This window comes from Capricornis sumatraensis, chromosome 8, assembly GCF_032405125.1.
Source record: "Capricornis sumatraensis isolate serow.1 chromosome 8, serow.2, whole genome shotgun sequence".
In the NCBI taxonomy this organism is placed as follows: domain Eukaryota; kingdom Metazoa; phylum Chordata; class Mammalia; order Artiodactyla; family Bovidae; genus Capricornis; species Capricornis sumatraensis.
Window position 1 is genome coordinate 101,452,363 of NC_091076.1, and position 15,012 is coordinate 101,467,374.

Consider the following 15,012-nt stretch of genomic DNA (forward strand, 5'->3'; position numbering starts at 1 on the left):
GAATCACGGCCTAGAGAACGTGCCATCCAGGCAAGAGCTCGGGTTTTCAGGAAACGGGCCTAAGATGGCAGGCGCCCAAGGAGTGGGCTGTGAGGAGAGCCTTCCAAGAGTGCCCGGCTCCATCTGCACTGATCAGTCAGTCAGCCAGGCTCCCTCGATGGGATGGAATGCACAGGTTATTACTGCGGAGGAACGCAAGGTTTCAGGACCTACTGAAATTGAAAGTGAAGGCGAACGGCTCCCCGATGGCTTCACATCAAAAATTAAACAGGAGCCGGGCGCTGAGCATTTCATCATCGGCACCCCCCCGCCTGAAGCAAAGTGTGAATGTGTATGACTTCATGTTTTAACCTCAATTTTTGTTAGGCTTTGTTCCCTGCCTCCCCCTGCTGAAAATTCAGCCCCTTCATCACCACCCAAGGAACACAGTAACTAGACGGTAAATTATTTATTAGGAATGCTCTTTCCAACTACCTCGGCTGTGCACTCCCTAGGGACGAACAGACTTTGGTCAGTTTACCAGGTGGGAGAAAGAGCTGTGGGCATTGCTGTCGAGGGTTTCATCACCTGAATGAGCTCTGCTAAAAGCCCACAGCAATGCTTCACCAGCCAGGAGCCTAGACCTCAGGGGCAGCTGGTGAACCTGAATGCAGGAGAACATGACCTTTCTGGTTTCCAAGCCTCACACGCTCCTGCCTTTGCATCACAGCTCCCCCACCTCCCCTAAGGACAGGACTGTGAGCTGGATGCCTGCTACCCATGATGGAGATCACACCCCCAGCCTCCGTAGACCAGGTACCACACACAGCCGCTGGGGAGAGTGGAGACCTGTGTTGCTCAAGTGAGCCACTTGGCTATACAGGAAAGAGGAACAAACTCCCATTTGTAAAGCCACTGGATCTGGTATTACCACCTAACCAGTATTTCTTGCAAAGCCACTGGATCTGGCGTTACCAACTAACCGGTATTCTAACCAGTACCTCTGTCCATCTCCAGGTGAGGAGGGAAAACACCTGGGAGTCTATCCAGCCTAAGCAAGTCAGGGTCCCTTGACGTGGCTGCATGCCATATGCAGCTGCTTGACCTGGAGTTTATATGAAGTATCTGTGGTCTCTGACTTGGCATGAGACGGTTTTGAATGATTTCATAAATAAATAAAGGTTATCACCCACATTGAGTGGTTTTCTCCTCCCTAGATCTACAACACAGTAGCATGGTCCAACTGGAGGGCTTGTGAAATTCCTAGCCCAAGCGCCATGACCCTCCAGGAGGAGCCACTGTCCCTCTGATCAGTGGGGAGGCTCATCCTCTGGAGACCCAGGCTGTGGCGCTGCTCCTACGGAGAAGCCCCATGCTGAGAGGGTGCCCGCTGCTCTGGGTGGTCCCCATGTCTCAGGGACCTGCTATCTGGCTTCTGATCGACATTTCTCTCTTTCACTGCATGATGGTGCTCCTACGAGCATGTTACTTCTTCAATCTAAAGCCTGATTTTATATTCGATTCCAGATCAAAGTAGGTTAATGGTATAGTTTTCAACATTTTTAATGGGCTTCACTAACATTTATCTGGCTACAGGCTCAAGCTGGCACTGTTAGGAAGAACCCCATCGGGGGAGGATGTGTTATATGCCTGTGATTCTCCTCCCGTGAAATCTCATCTCCTCTGATTTCTGTATGAAAAGCCCTAATTTAGACTTACCTATTTGGCATTTCTCAGAATATAAAGATTGGAAGCCATGATATTAGATTTCAGAAAAAGATCCTCACTTGGAGAACCTTTGGCTGTGGACACACAGAGCAGGACAGGCCACGCCAAGACCTAGGTGAGCAGAGCACCCTGGCCCCACCCCACATTTAAGCCCTGCACATGGTTATCATGCGTTTCAGGGTCCCTGGGCCACCAAGAAGCTGTACTCCCAATTTCAAACTCAGGGCGCCCCGGCCTGGCCTAGAGCTCCTAATGGACAGCCCACTGGCTGCATCTGGTACCCAAGCATTTAGTTTGGCCCTCAGAATGTTTTTTCAAAATGCTATATTAGCTGCCAACATTTTAAAATAGGAATAATAGATGAGAATACAGGTTTCTGGCTGCTCTTTAAAAGCTACAGTATTGTAAAGTGAAATAAAGTAAAAATAAAAATTAAAAAAAAAAAGAAAGAAAAATCATCACCAAAAAATAAAAAAAATAGAAAATAAAATAAAATAAATAAAAGCTGCAGTTGGGGCGCCGTGATGCACATGATGCAGCCCGGCTCTCGCAACACACTGCGCTCCTTGACGACTCCCCCACCTTTCGTTTTGAGGTCTGAAGGCCACCCTCTCTGTGTGTCCCCCCTTTGAAGCCCCCAGAAGACGTGAAGTGTCTGTCATGGGAGCGAATGAGGGACAGAGAGATTTCCTACTGCCTGAGGCCCTTCTTTCCACCCCAGTGGGGAACATACTCTGGGTATCAGCCTGCTCTGTACCCTGCATGTTTCTGAAAAGCCCTCTCTTCATGCCCACACCCCGATGGGGCCCTTCCTGTAAGTGGTGGTGGACACGACACTAGGACAAACACAGTCCAACCCTGAGTCTGTGTCTGTGGTGACACGAGGGCCATGTGTAAGGGCTTGATGCCCACCTGGGAACACACAATGTGTAGAGGCTGGGTCACCAGTACTTGATATTCAATAAATGCTCAGGCATTACTTTATGCCTTTCCTAGAATGGCTTTTTAATGATCTTTACAACGACCTTGACAAGGTCTCCCAGTGCCCTGTGCATAGTGAGTGTGCAACTACATGCTAAATTAAATTATTGCTGCAATTGGTGTTACAGTAGCAATCCCATGTACAGTAACAAACACAGGATAGAGTCAAACGCATCTGAGCGATTTCCAATTTAGGGTTTTAATGAGCTCTTTCCACAACATTTAAAAAATATCAAATATCAAATGAGATCAAGTGCAGGTACTAACCCTCAGGGAGTTCTACTAGTTAATTTTTTTTCATGCAAAGAAGCACCCAATGATTCTTCTGTCTCCAGTTTTTTGTTTTTGACAAGGAATACCTCAACCTTAATGACTTAATTGAAAATAAAATAGTTTTAGTGTTTCAAAGGCTTAAAACATTTACATGTAGATTTTTAATTACAGGAGTAGTATCTATCAACTTTTAAAAGAGAGCATTTTCACTCCAATCCTCTGGTCCTGGTATTAACACCATTAGCATCTTGTTATAATTCTACCTAGCCCTCTTCCCCATGCATAACACAGAAGTAATTATAATGCTGATACAGTCTGGTGTTCTGTTTTTGTCATTTAACATATATTTTGCATAATAATAAATAATCTTCATAAAATTTTAAGATGGCTTGCATTTTTTCCAGTATATGTATTTCAATTACATCCCTGTTATATTAGGTACTGGGGTTGCCTCTGGCTTCCCTTCTTAAAGCTAACATTCTGACAAACAGCTTTCCTTGTCAAAGCCTCTCTGATTGTCTCACCAGTCCTGTTTCTTGGTTCTTCCTCAGCAACCTGCTTAGTCCTCCTCCTGAACTGGGATGGGCAGATGCAAAGTGGACAGGGCAGTAGGGGCTGGAGTGAAGTGGGAGATGCCAGGGTTCATCACTGCCAGGTAGGGAATGTGCTGGTCAAGGTTGGGTCAGGGGTCAGGCTGCCTCCCCATCCAGGGAGGTGATCCCAGGAACCTTCCCTCACAGCATCCTACACTGACCCCCCTCTGAGTCCATTTCCCATGGACCCCAGCATGCAACAACCAGAATTTGCCTAAAAGGGAGGGGGGAGGGTATCAGGCTACAGACAGTGCTTTGCAGGATGGCAGACCATGCAGCCTGAGGGACTCGACTGTACTCAAGTCCTAGGGAGCTTATCAGCTGCACAGGGCCCCTGGAGTGCACAGGCAGGTTGGAACCAGACAAGCAGAAAGAGCCAAAGGTACATGTATGACTGCTAGCAATTTCACATGCCCCGGGAGACCAGAGGATCTTTCCCTGTATTTATCTGAGCCTCTGTGGGTTGCTCTATTAACTCACATTTCTCTGCACAACAAATATATACAAATGAGGATCTGTTTTATGAGGTTCACAGAGAGCTAAACTTGCAGGTGAGAGGGCCATACTCCCAGTTTTTGAGGTGGGCATGGAAATCAATACAAGAGATGGGCAGGATCATGAGATGCTGCTGTTAGCATTTGGACCTTGTATTAAACAGTATTTATGCAAATTCCAGGATTCAGACATGTTCTAAGAGGCCAATACTAGAGAAAGATCTGTGGGTTGATGAAGAGAGACAGGTGTCACTGTTTTCTACTGTGGTCTCCGGGTGCCTCCTCTCTGGGTCCCCTTCTCCTGCTGCCATCTTCCCTGCCTTTTCTGTCTGCTCTCAGCTCTGGCTCTGGTTCTTCTTCTCTTCTCCAGGACCAGATGCTGTTTATTACTCTGTGTAGCTGAGCACATCTTAGAAGAGGCAGTTTCACATCCAGAGACACATGCACACAAAGACGACTGTCCCATGGACTTGCCACTGGGTGGGCAACAAAGTGGAGAGGAGGACTTAGGGTGCTTCTTGCTAAAAGCTGGTGCCCTCTGTCCATCCTGTATTTCCATCTCCTGGGGGATCTGCTTGGCCAATAGCCCAAGTGACCGTGGTGGCCCAGGAGGCCCTTCACACTGGGTGGCTGGTGTGAGGCCCATTTTCTGTGGTTTAAATAGTTTTCTATCCATAACTAGACACAACACTGACCCTGTTTAGCTCTTTTTCCTTTCTCTTTCCTCTTTAATAATACATATTTTATAAAAACCTGGTTCAAAAGTAATAGAACTTAAGGCATCGCTGTTTTTTTTAACAGGATAAGGCTGTTTTGAGGATTTCCTCTTTCAGAAATGTGGGTCTTCTAATTACTCATCCTAAGCATTAGGAGGCTTTTCAACCCCTTCCCCCACTCTCGCTCCTCGTTCTAATCATGGAGGGCAGGAAGCTGCATCGGCTGTTCTGCCAGTCTGTTCTCACAGATCTAGACAGCTGCAGAGCGACTCTTCCGTGGCGGTCTACTCCTGTTCCTCTGTTTCTTCATAACTTGTTCTCTAGTTTATGCTACAAGCTCTTACAAAGGATATGGATGAGGCATGTTTTAACTTGATTTCTGTTTACAGTCTGGTGCTTTGGCAGCATAGTACATCTTGATTTATCTCATACATAAAAATGCTAATTTCTGATATTCCTCAATTGGATGAGAGGAGGGGAGTTTACTACCTCCTTTTTGGTTCTTGGGGTTTCCAGAGTCAGGGGAAAGTGGTCATGCACATATTTAGGAAGGAAAAAACCACCACTCCAAATAAACCTGAAAATACACCATAAAGTGGTTTTTGCTGTTGTTCAGTCGCTGAGTTATATCTGACTCTTTGTGACCCCATGGACTACACAGCACGCCAGGCTTCCCTGTCCTTCACTATCTCCCGGAATTTGCTCAAACTCACGTCCATTGAGTTGGTGATGCCATCCAACCATCTCATCCTTTGTTGCCCTCTTTTCCTCCTGCCCTCAATCTTTCCCAGTATCAGGGAAGTGGTTTTTAGGGCTAAATAGAAGTGAATTACTCTTCTAAAATATTTTGCATTAGGGTTTCTCCCAGATGGATATAACTAAGGCTTGTTTTCCTTTGTTGCTGCCCCGTTTCAGTATGTCCTCAAACTCTGCTTGTGTTATAAAAGCATGGAAATGGGAAGAAACCAAATGCCTTCAGATATAATGTCTAGATTCAAGACAATTTCCATTAATATTGTTATAATACTGTGCTTACTACTAACAGTAGTGCAAGGAACAGTAACCCAGTTTTGAAGGAAATTTATAATCAACATAAAAGTGTCATAGAGATCACACTCATGTGTGTGTGAGCACGCATGTATGAAATAAGCATGCAAATGACCTGGTCATGAACCCAGCAGTTTTCAGTCTCTGGAGCAATCTTGGACGTGCTTCATGAACTCAGCTGGCAGTTTCTTTCCTCAGTACCAACCCTTACAGAGTCAGAAACTCACCCCAAGGCCCTCTCCATCTGAGCCATGAACCACAGGGCCTCTGGAGGCGCTGGTCCCGTTTGGCCTTGGATGACCCTCAGAGACACCTGCTCTTCTGCAGAGGACTCAGGCAGAGCTGAGTGCCCGACCCAGGACTCCATGCTTGGAGGCACGTCTTCCTATTTTGCTCAGGTAATTCCCTTACACTTGGACTATCTCAGAAATGGGAGGGACTCCCCTGGTGGTTCAGGGGATGTGGGTTTGATCCCTCATTGTAGAATGAAGATCCCACACGCTGTGGAGGAATTAAGCCCATGTGCCATAACTCAGACCTGATGCAGCCAAATTAAAAAAAAAAAGAAAGAAAGAAATGGAGAAAGCACGCTCCTTAGAGAACCTGACACTGGTCCAGCAAGAAACACTTACCACATGGCGTGCATGTACGTGGGGGGTAGGCGTGGACTGCTGACGGGGGTGCAGTTATATGACCTCATGATTCTTTCTGCCAATAAAAAATTTCGAAACAGACTAGCCACCAACAGGTCCTGTCTGAAGAGCTTTTGGAAGAGATCTGAGGGCAGAGAAAAGATAATTTGTCTTCAGTGACTCATGCCCAGCATTTAAAGCCAAATATACAAACTTACTTCTATCAGAATTTGCCACAAGCGGGTTGGGACTGACATGCACATTTTCCACTGGCAGTAACCTACATCTGTTACATATGTAACTGGAACAAACAGCAGAACCCAAGCAACTATCAACAGAAAACACAAAGGCTCCTTATACTACAGTAGTAACTGCAGTTGTAAGAAATACGGATATTCCATGAAGACAGATGAGCCTTGAATCTGCCCTGAAAATACTAAGGGCCAAAGCAGATGCTTCTCTAGATGCTCTTCATCCTCAAAGAACCTCTGGGGTTCCTGCCCTCTCCTGCCCATCCCCTCAGGTTTCTTCACTGAGAGAAACACGATCATTCCTTCTGACTTCTCTCACATCCCAGGGCCAGAGTCTCCTGACTCTGGGGCAGCAGCCCTCCCGCCAGCCCACGGCTGGGTGGCCTCACCCCGAGGAAGCACATTCCACGCGATCGTGTCCGTGATGGCTGTGAAGATCCAGTTCAGCTCGCCCAGGGGGGTCCTCCTGTCATTCAGCCGCCCGGGAATCCTAGAAAACACAAAACAGCCACAGCGACAGAAACAGGTGATAGAGGCAGGAGGTGGTGGGAAAAGAAGGAGCGAGCAGACAGCACATCAGACCAGGGGTGGGGAGGCTTGGCCATACTGGGAAGACCTCTGTGCCCCACTGGGACTTTTGAGACTCCTGGATGTCCAACCTCACATCTTAAAGTTCAGCCTCTACTTCACTTTCTTCCCCTCCCCATCTGCACAGAGGAGCAGGTGTGGCCCCTCCAGCACTCATGTGTGACGGCAGGCGTAAAGCAACTCTGACCAGGGGAGCCCCTGGAGCCCTGCAGCCCACCACAGGCTTGCTCTCAGCCTCTGGGTGACTGGCCCTATACCCAAATCAAGACACTCCTACTGGGCTGGACACAGGTACTTCCCAGAAGCCAAGGGCAAAGGCCAGACCTCCTATGTGGGCCCAGCTCCTCACCACACATTCACCAGTTCAACATCAAACAAACTTACTCAGGCCTAGATTCTACCTCTTAAGTTCACAGGGCAAGCATCGCTGGGCTGAAAATGCCAGTGGTGAGGACATGAGAGGCAGGCCAACTGCGGCCCAGGCCTCCCAGTGGGGCATGTGAGGGGAGCTGGGCTTAATTCCCCACCCCGACAGGGAAATTTGAACATAGCAAGACAAAACCCAATGGACGACTAGGCAACACTCTTGGGTGATGCTCCGCTTGTGGCCACTCACATACAACACCTTGGGTGTGTATGCTGGCACAATCCTTCAGGTCTGTATCCTTTCTTCAGTAAGTCTGCTCCTAGGAATCAGTCTTGAACCAGAAATGAAGAGTGTGGAAACAAGTTATATTTTTCCAGTGTTTTATTTATAACAGTGAAAAGGCAGAAACCACCTATGTGACCAATAATAAAGAAATGATTAATTATGGAACAACCACGATGAAATAATTACAAGCTAATAAACTGTTGTTTATGAATATTTTAATGATATGGGGAAAAGACTGCTTTGTAACATTCAGTAAAGAAGTGGGACAAATAACCATGCTGACATAATTACACAGAACACCCCCAAGGAAAGCTGATCAGGAGGAAAACCCCACAGTGAGGCAGTGGCAACACTCTCCCTGCTCACCCGCCTCCTCGCCCTGGCAGCTGGTGGGCGGCTGGTGGAGACAGGATGGTATTCTTGGACGAAGGAAGGTCTGCTGAGGTTTATTTTCAAACTAAAACCAAGGATGTCAGGGGCGTGAACAGTGACCCTTGAGTCAGGTGAAGTGACACAGCTGAGCCACTGGAGGAGTGGAGGCCACTCTTTGTCAGGTGGAGGCCAGTGTGCATTTAGGAGGGCTTTGAAAACCCTCACCTTATGACAATTGCCGGCAGATAATTATCTGGGTCAGCAATGCAGGACCAGGAAGAAAGGTCTAGCACAGAGCAAGTCCAGGACACATTTCGTTACTAAAGTTTCTTTCACCTGTACCTTCCCCCAAACTTCATTAATAATCAAAGTGGTTCTTTGAAAAGTTAAACCCACAGTGTTAATCACAGATTAGCTTTTACATGAAAAGCACAAGATTTCATAATTTAGGGCTTCCTTGGGGTGCAGTGGTTAAGAATCTGCCTGATAAGGCAGGGGACATGGGTTCGATCCCTGGTCCGGGAGGATCCTACATGCTTTGGAGCAACTGAGCCCATGTGCCACAGCTACTGAGTCTGCATGCTCTAACTACTCAAGACTGTGCACCTAGGCTCTGCAGTGAGAAGCCCCCACACAAGTAAAGAGTAGCTCCCGCTACTCACAACTAGAGAAAGCCCGTGCGTAGCAATGAACACCCAGCACGGCCATAAATAAACTAATACATTAATTAATTAAAATTTAAAAGAAAAGGGGTTTAAAGTTATAGTTTAGGAACAGATGATAGAATTGGGAGATGAGGAAAAATGGCTCTAGTCCCAGCTGTGCATGTCTGGGTAACTTCTGGCGTCTTGTTCCTCTGCTCTGAGTCACCCAGACTAACCTCATATGCAAAATGGGGACCAAAATAAAGTGGATGGCACTTCAAAAGGAGATGCAGCAGACACTTTCTTGGAAAATGCATGCCACCTCCTCAGACTCCGTATCACTGCTATCAGGCGTTGGATTTATTCTCACCTCCCCCGACATCTGGGCTCACCTACGGCTTTCAGCACTGCCCGCTGTCTGGAGCCTGACTCCAGCTATGGCCACTCTGCTTATGGATCTTACAAAATAACCCAACACAAGGTACCTGCCTTCACCCTTTGCTTGCTGTCTTCACAGCCCAAATTTAACCACGTCTAAAATCAAGCTCATCCTCATTACTGCCATCTTCTTCTCCCCTGTAGTATGTGTCCTCGCTCCCAGAGTCCCCGTGGATTCCCTTTTGTCAGAGCTCAAACCCTGAGACACGGCCCACTCATCTCTGCCCCAAGTGCAGCTCACGTTTCCTGCTTCTTGCGAGGCATCTCTTCCACTGCCTTTTGCTCATCACTCCCACTTCAAAGGTATCTTCAACAGCCTTCTTGATCTAATTCATACTGGGCAGGGTGATGGCCCTTAGTATAACTTTACTCAAAAATCTCCAGGGTTCTCTGCTTACTGCTGCAGTGTTTCCAAATGGCATTTTAGTTCCCTCTACTTCAATAAAATCTTGCTTGCAATTAAGGAAAGTGGAGTTCCGATGGCTGGAAGGGTGAGGACTGGGAGCCACCAGCTTCTTAGCAGCCTGTGCCTCCCTAGATGGCCACTCTGAGGTCTCCAAGGAGCAAGGGTGAAACCACTGTCATTGGAGTTAGGTAGAAAATTCCCAATTGGCTTCATGCCATCCGTTTGACACATTAAACTTTGAAACTAGTTCCCTCTGGTCAGGTCCATAACCTCACAGTTGGACAAAAACATCAAACTCAGTCTCCTTTCATTTGCCCACTTGGAATAGCCTCCCACCTGTGTTGGGTTGGTTCCGGTTCAGTCTTCACAAGCAAAGCCCAACCTCCCTGTCCATGAAGACACCTTGACCATGACAGCCTGTGGTCAGGTCCATTGCAACAGCATCTCCCTTGGAATTCCTCTGGCAGCCTGTTGATCACTTACTTTTCTTCTTTTTACTTATTCACTATTGCTCCATGCATGTTGATTATCTGTGTAACTAGGTAATAAATTCCTTGTGGGCAATGACTTACTTTCCTCGATATAAATCAATCTCCTCGTAGATTCTGGTGGAGTGCTGAGCACACGCACAAGCTCACAGCCCACACATCTCACTCATGTTACTTCCCTGCTTAAGAACAGCTGCTCACACTTGGCCAGCAGCTCCCCAAACTCCATGAGGTTGTGTGGCTGACATGGAGAGCCACTGCCCAGACCCCCAAGAGAGGCTGGCTGCTCAGCAGGGGAGCATATTCGGGGACACTGTCCAGCTAGGGAGTGAAGCTGTCTCAGCTGTCAGACTGGTCTCCAGCTGACCACCCTGGGGCTGAGATGTGGGGCTTCCCCAGGGGGCCCATGCTTAGCAGCCCAGCCTCATGGCCGCTGCTTCCTTGTCTCCCTCTGTGCTTCTCCTCAGTAAGCTTGTGTCCCTTGTCTCCATGTCTGCCCACATCAACCGGCCAGCAGTGTGGTCTGGGGTAGATGTCGGGACTGTGCTTCTGTGGGTTCCTTTATATGTCTCCCCAGCTTTCTCTCTCACCAGCACACCAAAGTCCAGCAACATGGAACCTGTCCTCCTCAAACAGTCCACATGCCCCTGGACCTGCACAGACACCCCTCTGCCTTCCTGGCTCAGGAGACTGGAGCAATTCTGACATTCTGCCTCATCCCTCATTTCTGCCAAGGCCCCCCCGACCCCGCTTTCTGGTTTTGCCCCGAGGCCCCCACAGAATCCATGGACGACAGCTGGTGCATGGGCTATGTCTCCCACTAGGCTCAGGGCTCTTGGCCGGCAGGCCCACATGCTTCCTCGTGCTAACCCGGTGCTCAGCGCACAGCAACTAATGCATAACAGGTGCCCCATTCATATTTGATGAGCGAGTGGATAGATCCCTGCTGGATGATCACAGCTCCGTGAAAATAAAACACTAAGTGAAAAACTTGGTTTCCAAGAAAATGACACAAACTTACTAAACACACTCAAGTGATAACACAAAGATCACTCCAAATTTCATGATCAAAGGACCAACAGAAACATTCTGGTGCCCATTCCTCCAGATAGCTCTTAATGCACAAAATCAAAAAACCTTAATTGCACTGAAATAATAATATGAAAAGAGTTGCCATATTTCTAAAATTTTACATGTCTTAAAAACATCCACAAATATGCTTAGGAAAAAAGTCTGGGAAGGTCTGCATCAAAGCAGTAACAATGATTATCTTGGCATGGTGGAAATTATGGATGATTTTATTTTGCTTATCTGTATTCAATAATACATATGCTAAAAACACACTGCTTCATAATAAAGAAACATGAAAATTTAAAAAAAAATTTTTTTAAATTTTTTGGCTGCACCATGCAGCATATGAGATCTTCATTCCCTGACCAAAGATTGAATGTGCGACCCTGCATTGTTAGCGTGGAGTCCTAACCACTGGACCACCAGGGAAGTCCTTGAAACTTTTTTTTAATAAGAGGGAAGCTAAGCAAGTTTCCTGAAAAGAGAAAATATTTGGAAACTGCATAATTTTATGAATTTACATTATCTCATATTCAGTTCAAATAAAGTAGGATACACCACAAGTCTGTTTAAATGGCTTTATGTAAATGATGGTGAAGAGAACCTTCCGCTAAACCATTTTCTCAATGCATATAATTCATTACTTAGAAATGCTCTGGAACTAAGAAATAGGGAGAGAACCCAGCAATTTCTTTTTAAAATAATTCTTTTGAATGTCCAGGTCAGTACACACTGGTCAGATGCTTGGTTAGACAAAGTCAGATACATGAGACCAGGGATCTCAATGTGTAGGGTAAGAGACAGCACTCACGACATCATCAGGAGTCCCTGAATATGTGTGCAGGTACATTTTCTCAATCAATTAATGCCAATTGAAACCAGATACACACACACATAACCTCAAATCATTCTAAAAACTCAGCTGAACAGGAGAAGAAAACTACTTGACATAAATGAAGGTTAGCATATTTCTTCATATGCTGGCATTTTGCTGAACCAGACCAAGCCATAATATTATCTGTATTTCTTATTACTCAGTGCTTTTTTTCCTAGTCAGTCATAGATTTCAAGTGATGATCATCCAAGTCTATTTCGGTGTGCATGAAACCTGCAGCTTATAAAACGTGACATGGTTTGTTTACAGCCTGAATAGTTTGCTGTTTTACAGAAGTTCCCCTTTAAATGGACTGCAGGACTACGTATGAGTAGTCAGGAGAAAGGAAGTGAGAAACACGCAGTAAGAAAGCCTGGTTGGAAATGGAGCTGCACTTGTTTAAATGCAGAAAGCCTGTGGACACACTGCACTCAGCTCTCAGCACTCACTCAGAGACACTCGACTGTGCAGTCACTGGGACGCTCTCTCAGAGCTGAGTCAGCTAGGCCCTAAATTACATCTGCAAAGCCTGGGGCATGCGATTCAATCATTCTCTTAGGGTTTGGATGATGTCATCTTCCTGACAATGGTAGATGAGGTGACTCAGACCATTCACCCACTGAGAACAACCAGACGTGCTGTGTGTGTGTGTGTGAAAATCTTTTTGAAGGGAATGGAAGACTGGCAAGGCTGTGCAGAATCGTGAGGCCAGAACCTCAGAGGGGGAAGCCCCAGGCTTAAGCTGGCACTTGGGGTTCCATGTGTCCCGGAGGCACCTGGCAACTCTGAGAGGCAGAGAGCCTGAGCTGAGCTTGGCGGACTCATGGGCTAGAGAACAAAAACTGAGGGCTGGCCAAGGAGATGGAGCTCTGCTAAAACAAACAAACAAACAAACAAACCCAGGCTTGGATCTGGGTGCAAAGGATGAACTAGAAATAATGCAGACCTTGTAGTCTCAGATCAACCTAAATCTCTGTACAACTTCCACTTTCTTTTTTTAAAAAATACTTAATCAATTAGGCTGCACTGGGATCTTTCATTGCAGCACAAATTCTCTGGTTATGGCGCTCAGGCTCAAGCAGTTGCCGAGTGCCGGCTTGGTTGCTCAGCAGCATATTGGATCTTAGTTCCCTGACCAGGGATTGAATCCAAGCCTCCTGCATTGCAAGGTGGGTTCTTTACCCCTGGACCACCAGAGAAAGCCCTCTATTTTCAATTTGCAGCATTCAGTCAAAAATAACCAAGCATTCATAATAACTATAAATGGAATAGAATTTATAATAATTTTGAATCGCCATATTGTACATCTGAAAAAAAATATTGTAAATCAACTATATCTCCAAAACCCCCCCTAAAACCAGGCGTTTATATGCTTAAAACCAAGAAAAACAACTAAGAAGAGAAAGAGACGGACAGAGGATTCTGATAATGGTGACATCAGACACCAACTTCACCATAATTTTACTTAATATGTTCATGGAATTAATGGACAGGATGGAAAACTCTGGCTGAGAACTGTAAACTCTGGAAACTCTGGAACCTCAAAAACTTAATAATAATACAATATACTGAATTAAAAAATTCAACAGATGGGCAGAACAGCAGATCAGACAATACTGAAGAAAGAAATGGAAGATGGGTCAGAAGAAAAAACAATCAAAATTAAGCAAAAGAGATGAGATTGGAACATAATTAATAAATACATAAGAAACAGCGGATATTGTGAAAAGATCTAAGTGTACAAAGGGTGAGTCACTTTGGGAAAGGGCTGGGAAATTTCTGATAAGGTTAAACATGCACCCGCCACACCACCTTCTACTCTTCAGACACAAAGTGTCTGGAGTGGGTTGCCATTTTCTTCTCCAGGAGATCTTCCTGATCCAGGGATTGAACCCGGGTCTCCCACATTAGAGGCAGACACTTTACCATCTGAGCCACCAGGCAAGCCCGGTCGCAGACACAAAAGAACACAGTATCTCTTCTACTTATCTGAAGCTCTAGAAAAGATAAATCTAACAATAGCACCCCACTCCAGTACTCTTGCCTGGAAAATCCCATGGACAGAGGAGCCTGGTAGGCTGCAGTCCATGGGGTCGCTAAGAGTCAGACACGACTGAGCGACTTTGCTTTCACTTTTTACTTTCATGCATTAGAGAAGGAAATGGCAACCCACTCCAGTGTTCTTGCCTGGAGAATCCTGGGGACAGGGGAGCCTGGTGGGCTGCCATCCATGGGGTCGCACAGAGTCGGACACGACTGAAGTGACTTAGCAACAGCAGCAGCAACATAAGAGAAAAACCAGATCAATGTTTGTTCGGGCCTGGGGGCTAGGGTGGGGGATTAATTGGGATGAGGTACAAGGGAACTTTTAGGATATATTTTGAGAGTAATAGTGGTTCCATGGGTATATAAAACTGTCAAGACTCATCAAACTGCATACTGAAAGTGAGTTCCTTTTATTGAATGTAAGCAGTATTTCAACAATGTCAATTTAAAAATGTAAAAAATTATGGCACTTTCAAACAATAAAAACTTTTCCCTGGCAAACCTGCACTAAAGGAGATAAAGAAAAATGATCTCACGGAAGCCCTGAGGTATAGGAAGGAATGAAAGACAGCAGAAGATGTAAATATGTGGGAAACATATATGAGTATTAACTCTATAGAATATTAATGTTTATAGAGATGATGATATATGGAGAGTTAAAATATATGACAATAATTGCACACATTTCAGGAAGTCAGTACACAAAATTAATTGTTCTAAAGTCCTTACATCACCTGAG

The 15,012-nt window shown here is 45.9% G+C and overlaps 1 protein-coding gene across 2 annotated transcripts in view; it reads right to left on the reverse strand.

The window, feature by feature from the left end:
- The window catches only part of RPTOR (regulatory associated protein of MTOR complex 1), a 321,928-nt gene that overhangs the window by 95,118 nt on the left and 211,798 nt on the right, over positions 1-15,012 (reverse strand). For both annotated transcript variants that reach the window (XM_068976432.1, XM_068976431.1), the window contains exons 8-9: positions 7,084-7,184; positions 6,444-6,588 (exon numbers count right to left, since the gene is read on the reverse strand). In XM_068976432.1, coding sequence (XP_068832533.1) covers positions 6,444-6,588; positions 7,084-7,184 — 246 coding nt within the window. The remainder of the gene's footprint in view (positions 1-6,443; positions 6,589-7,083; positions 7,185-15,012) is intronic.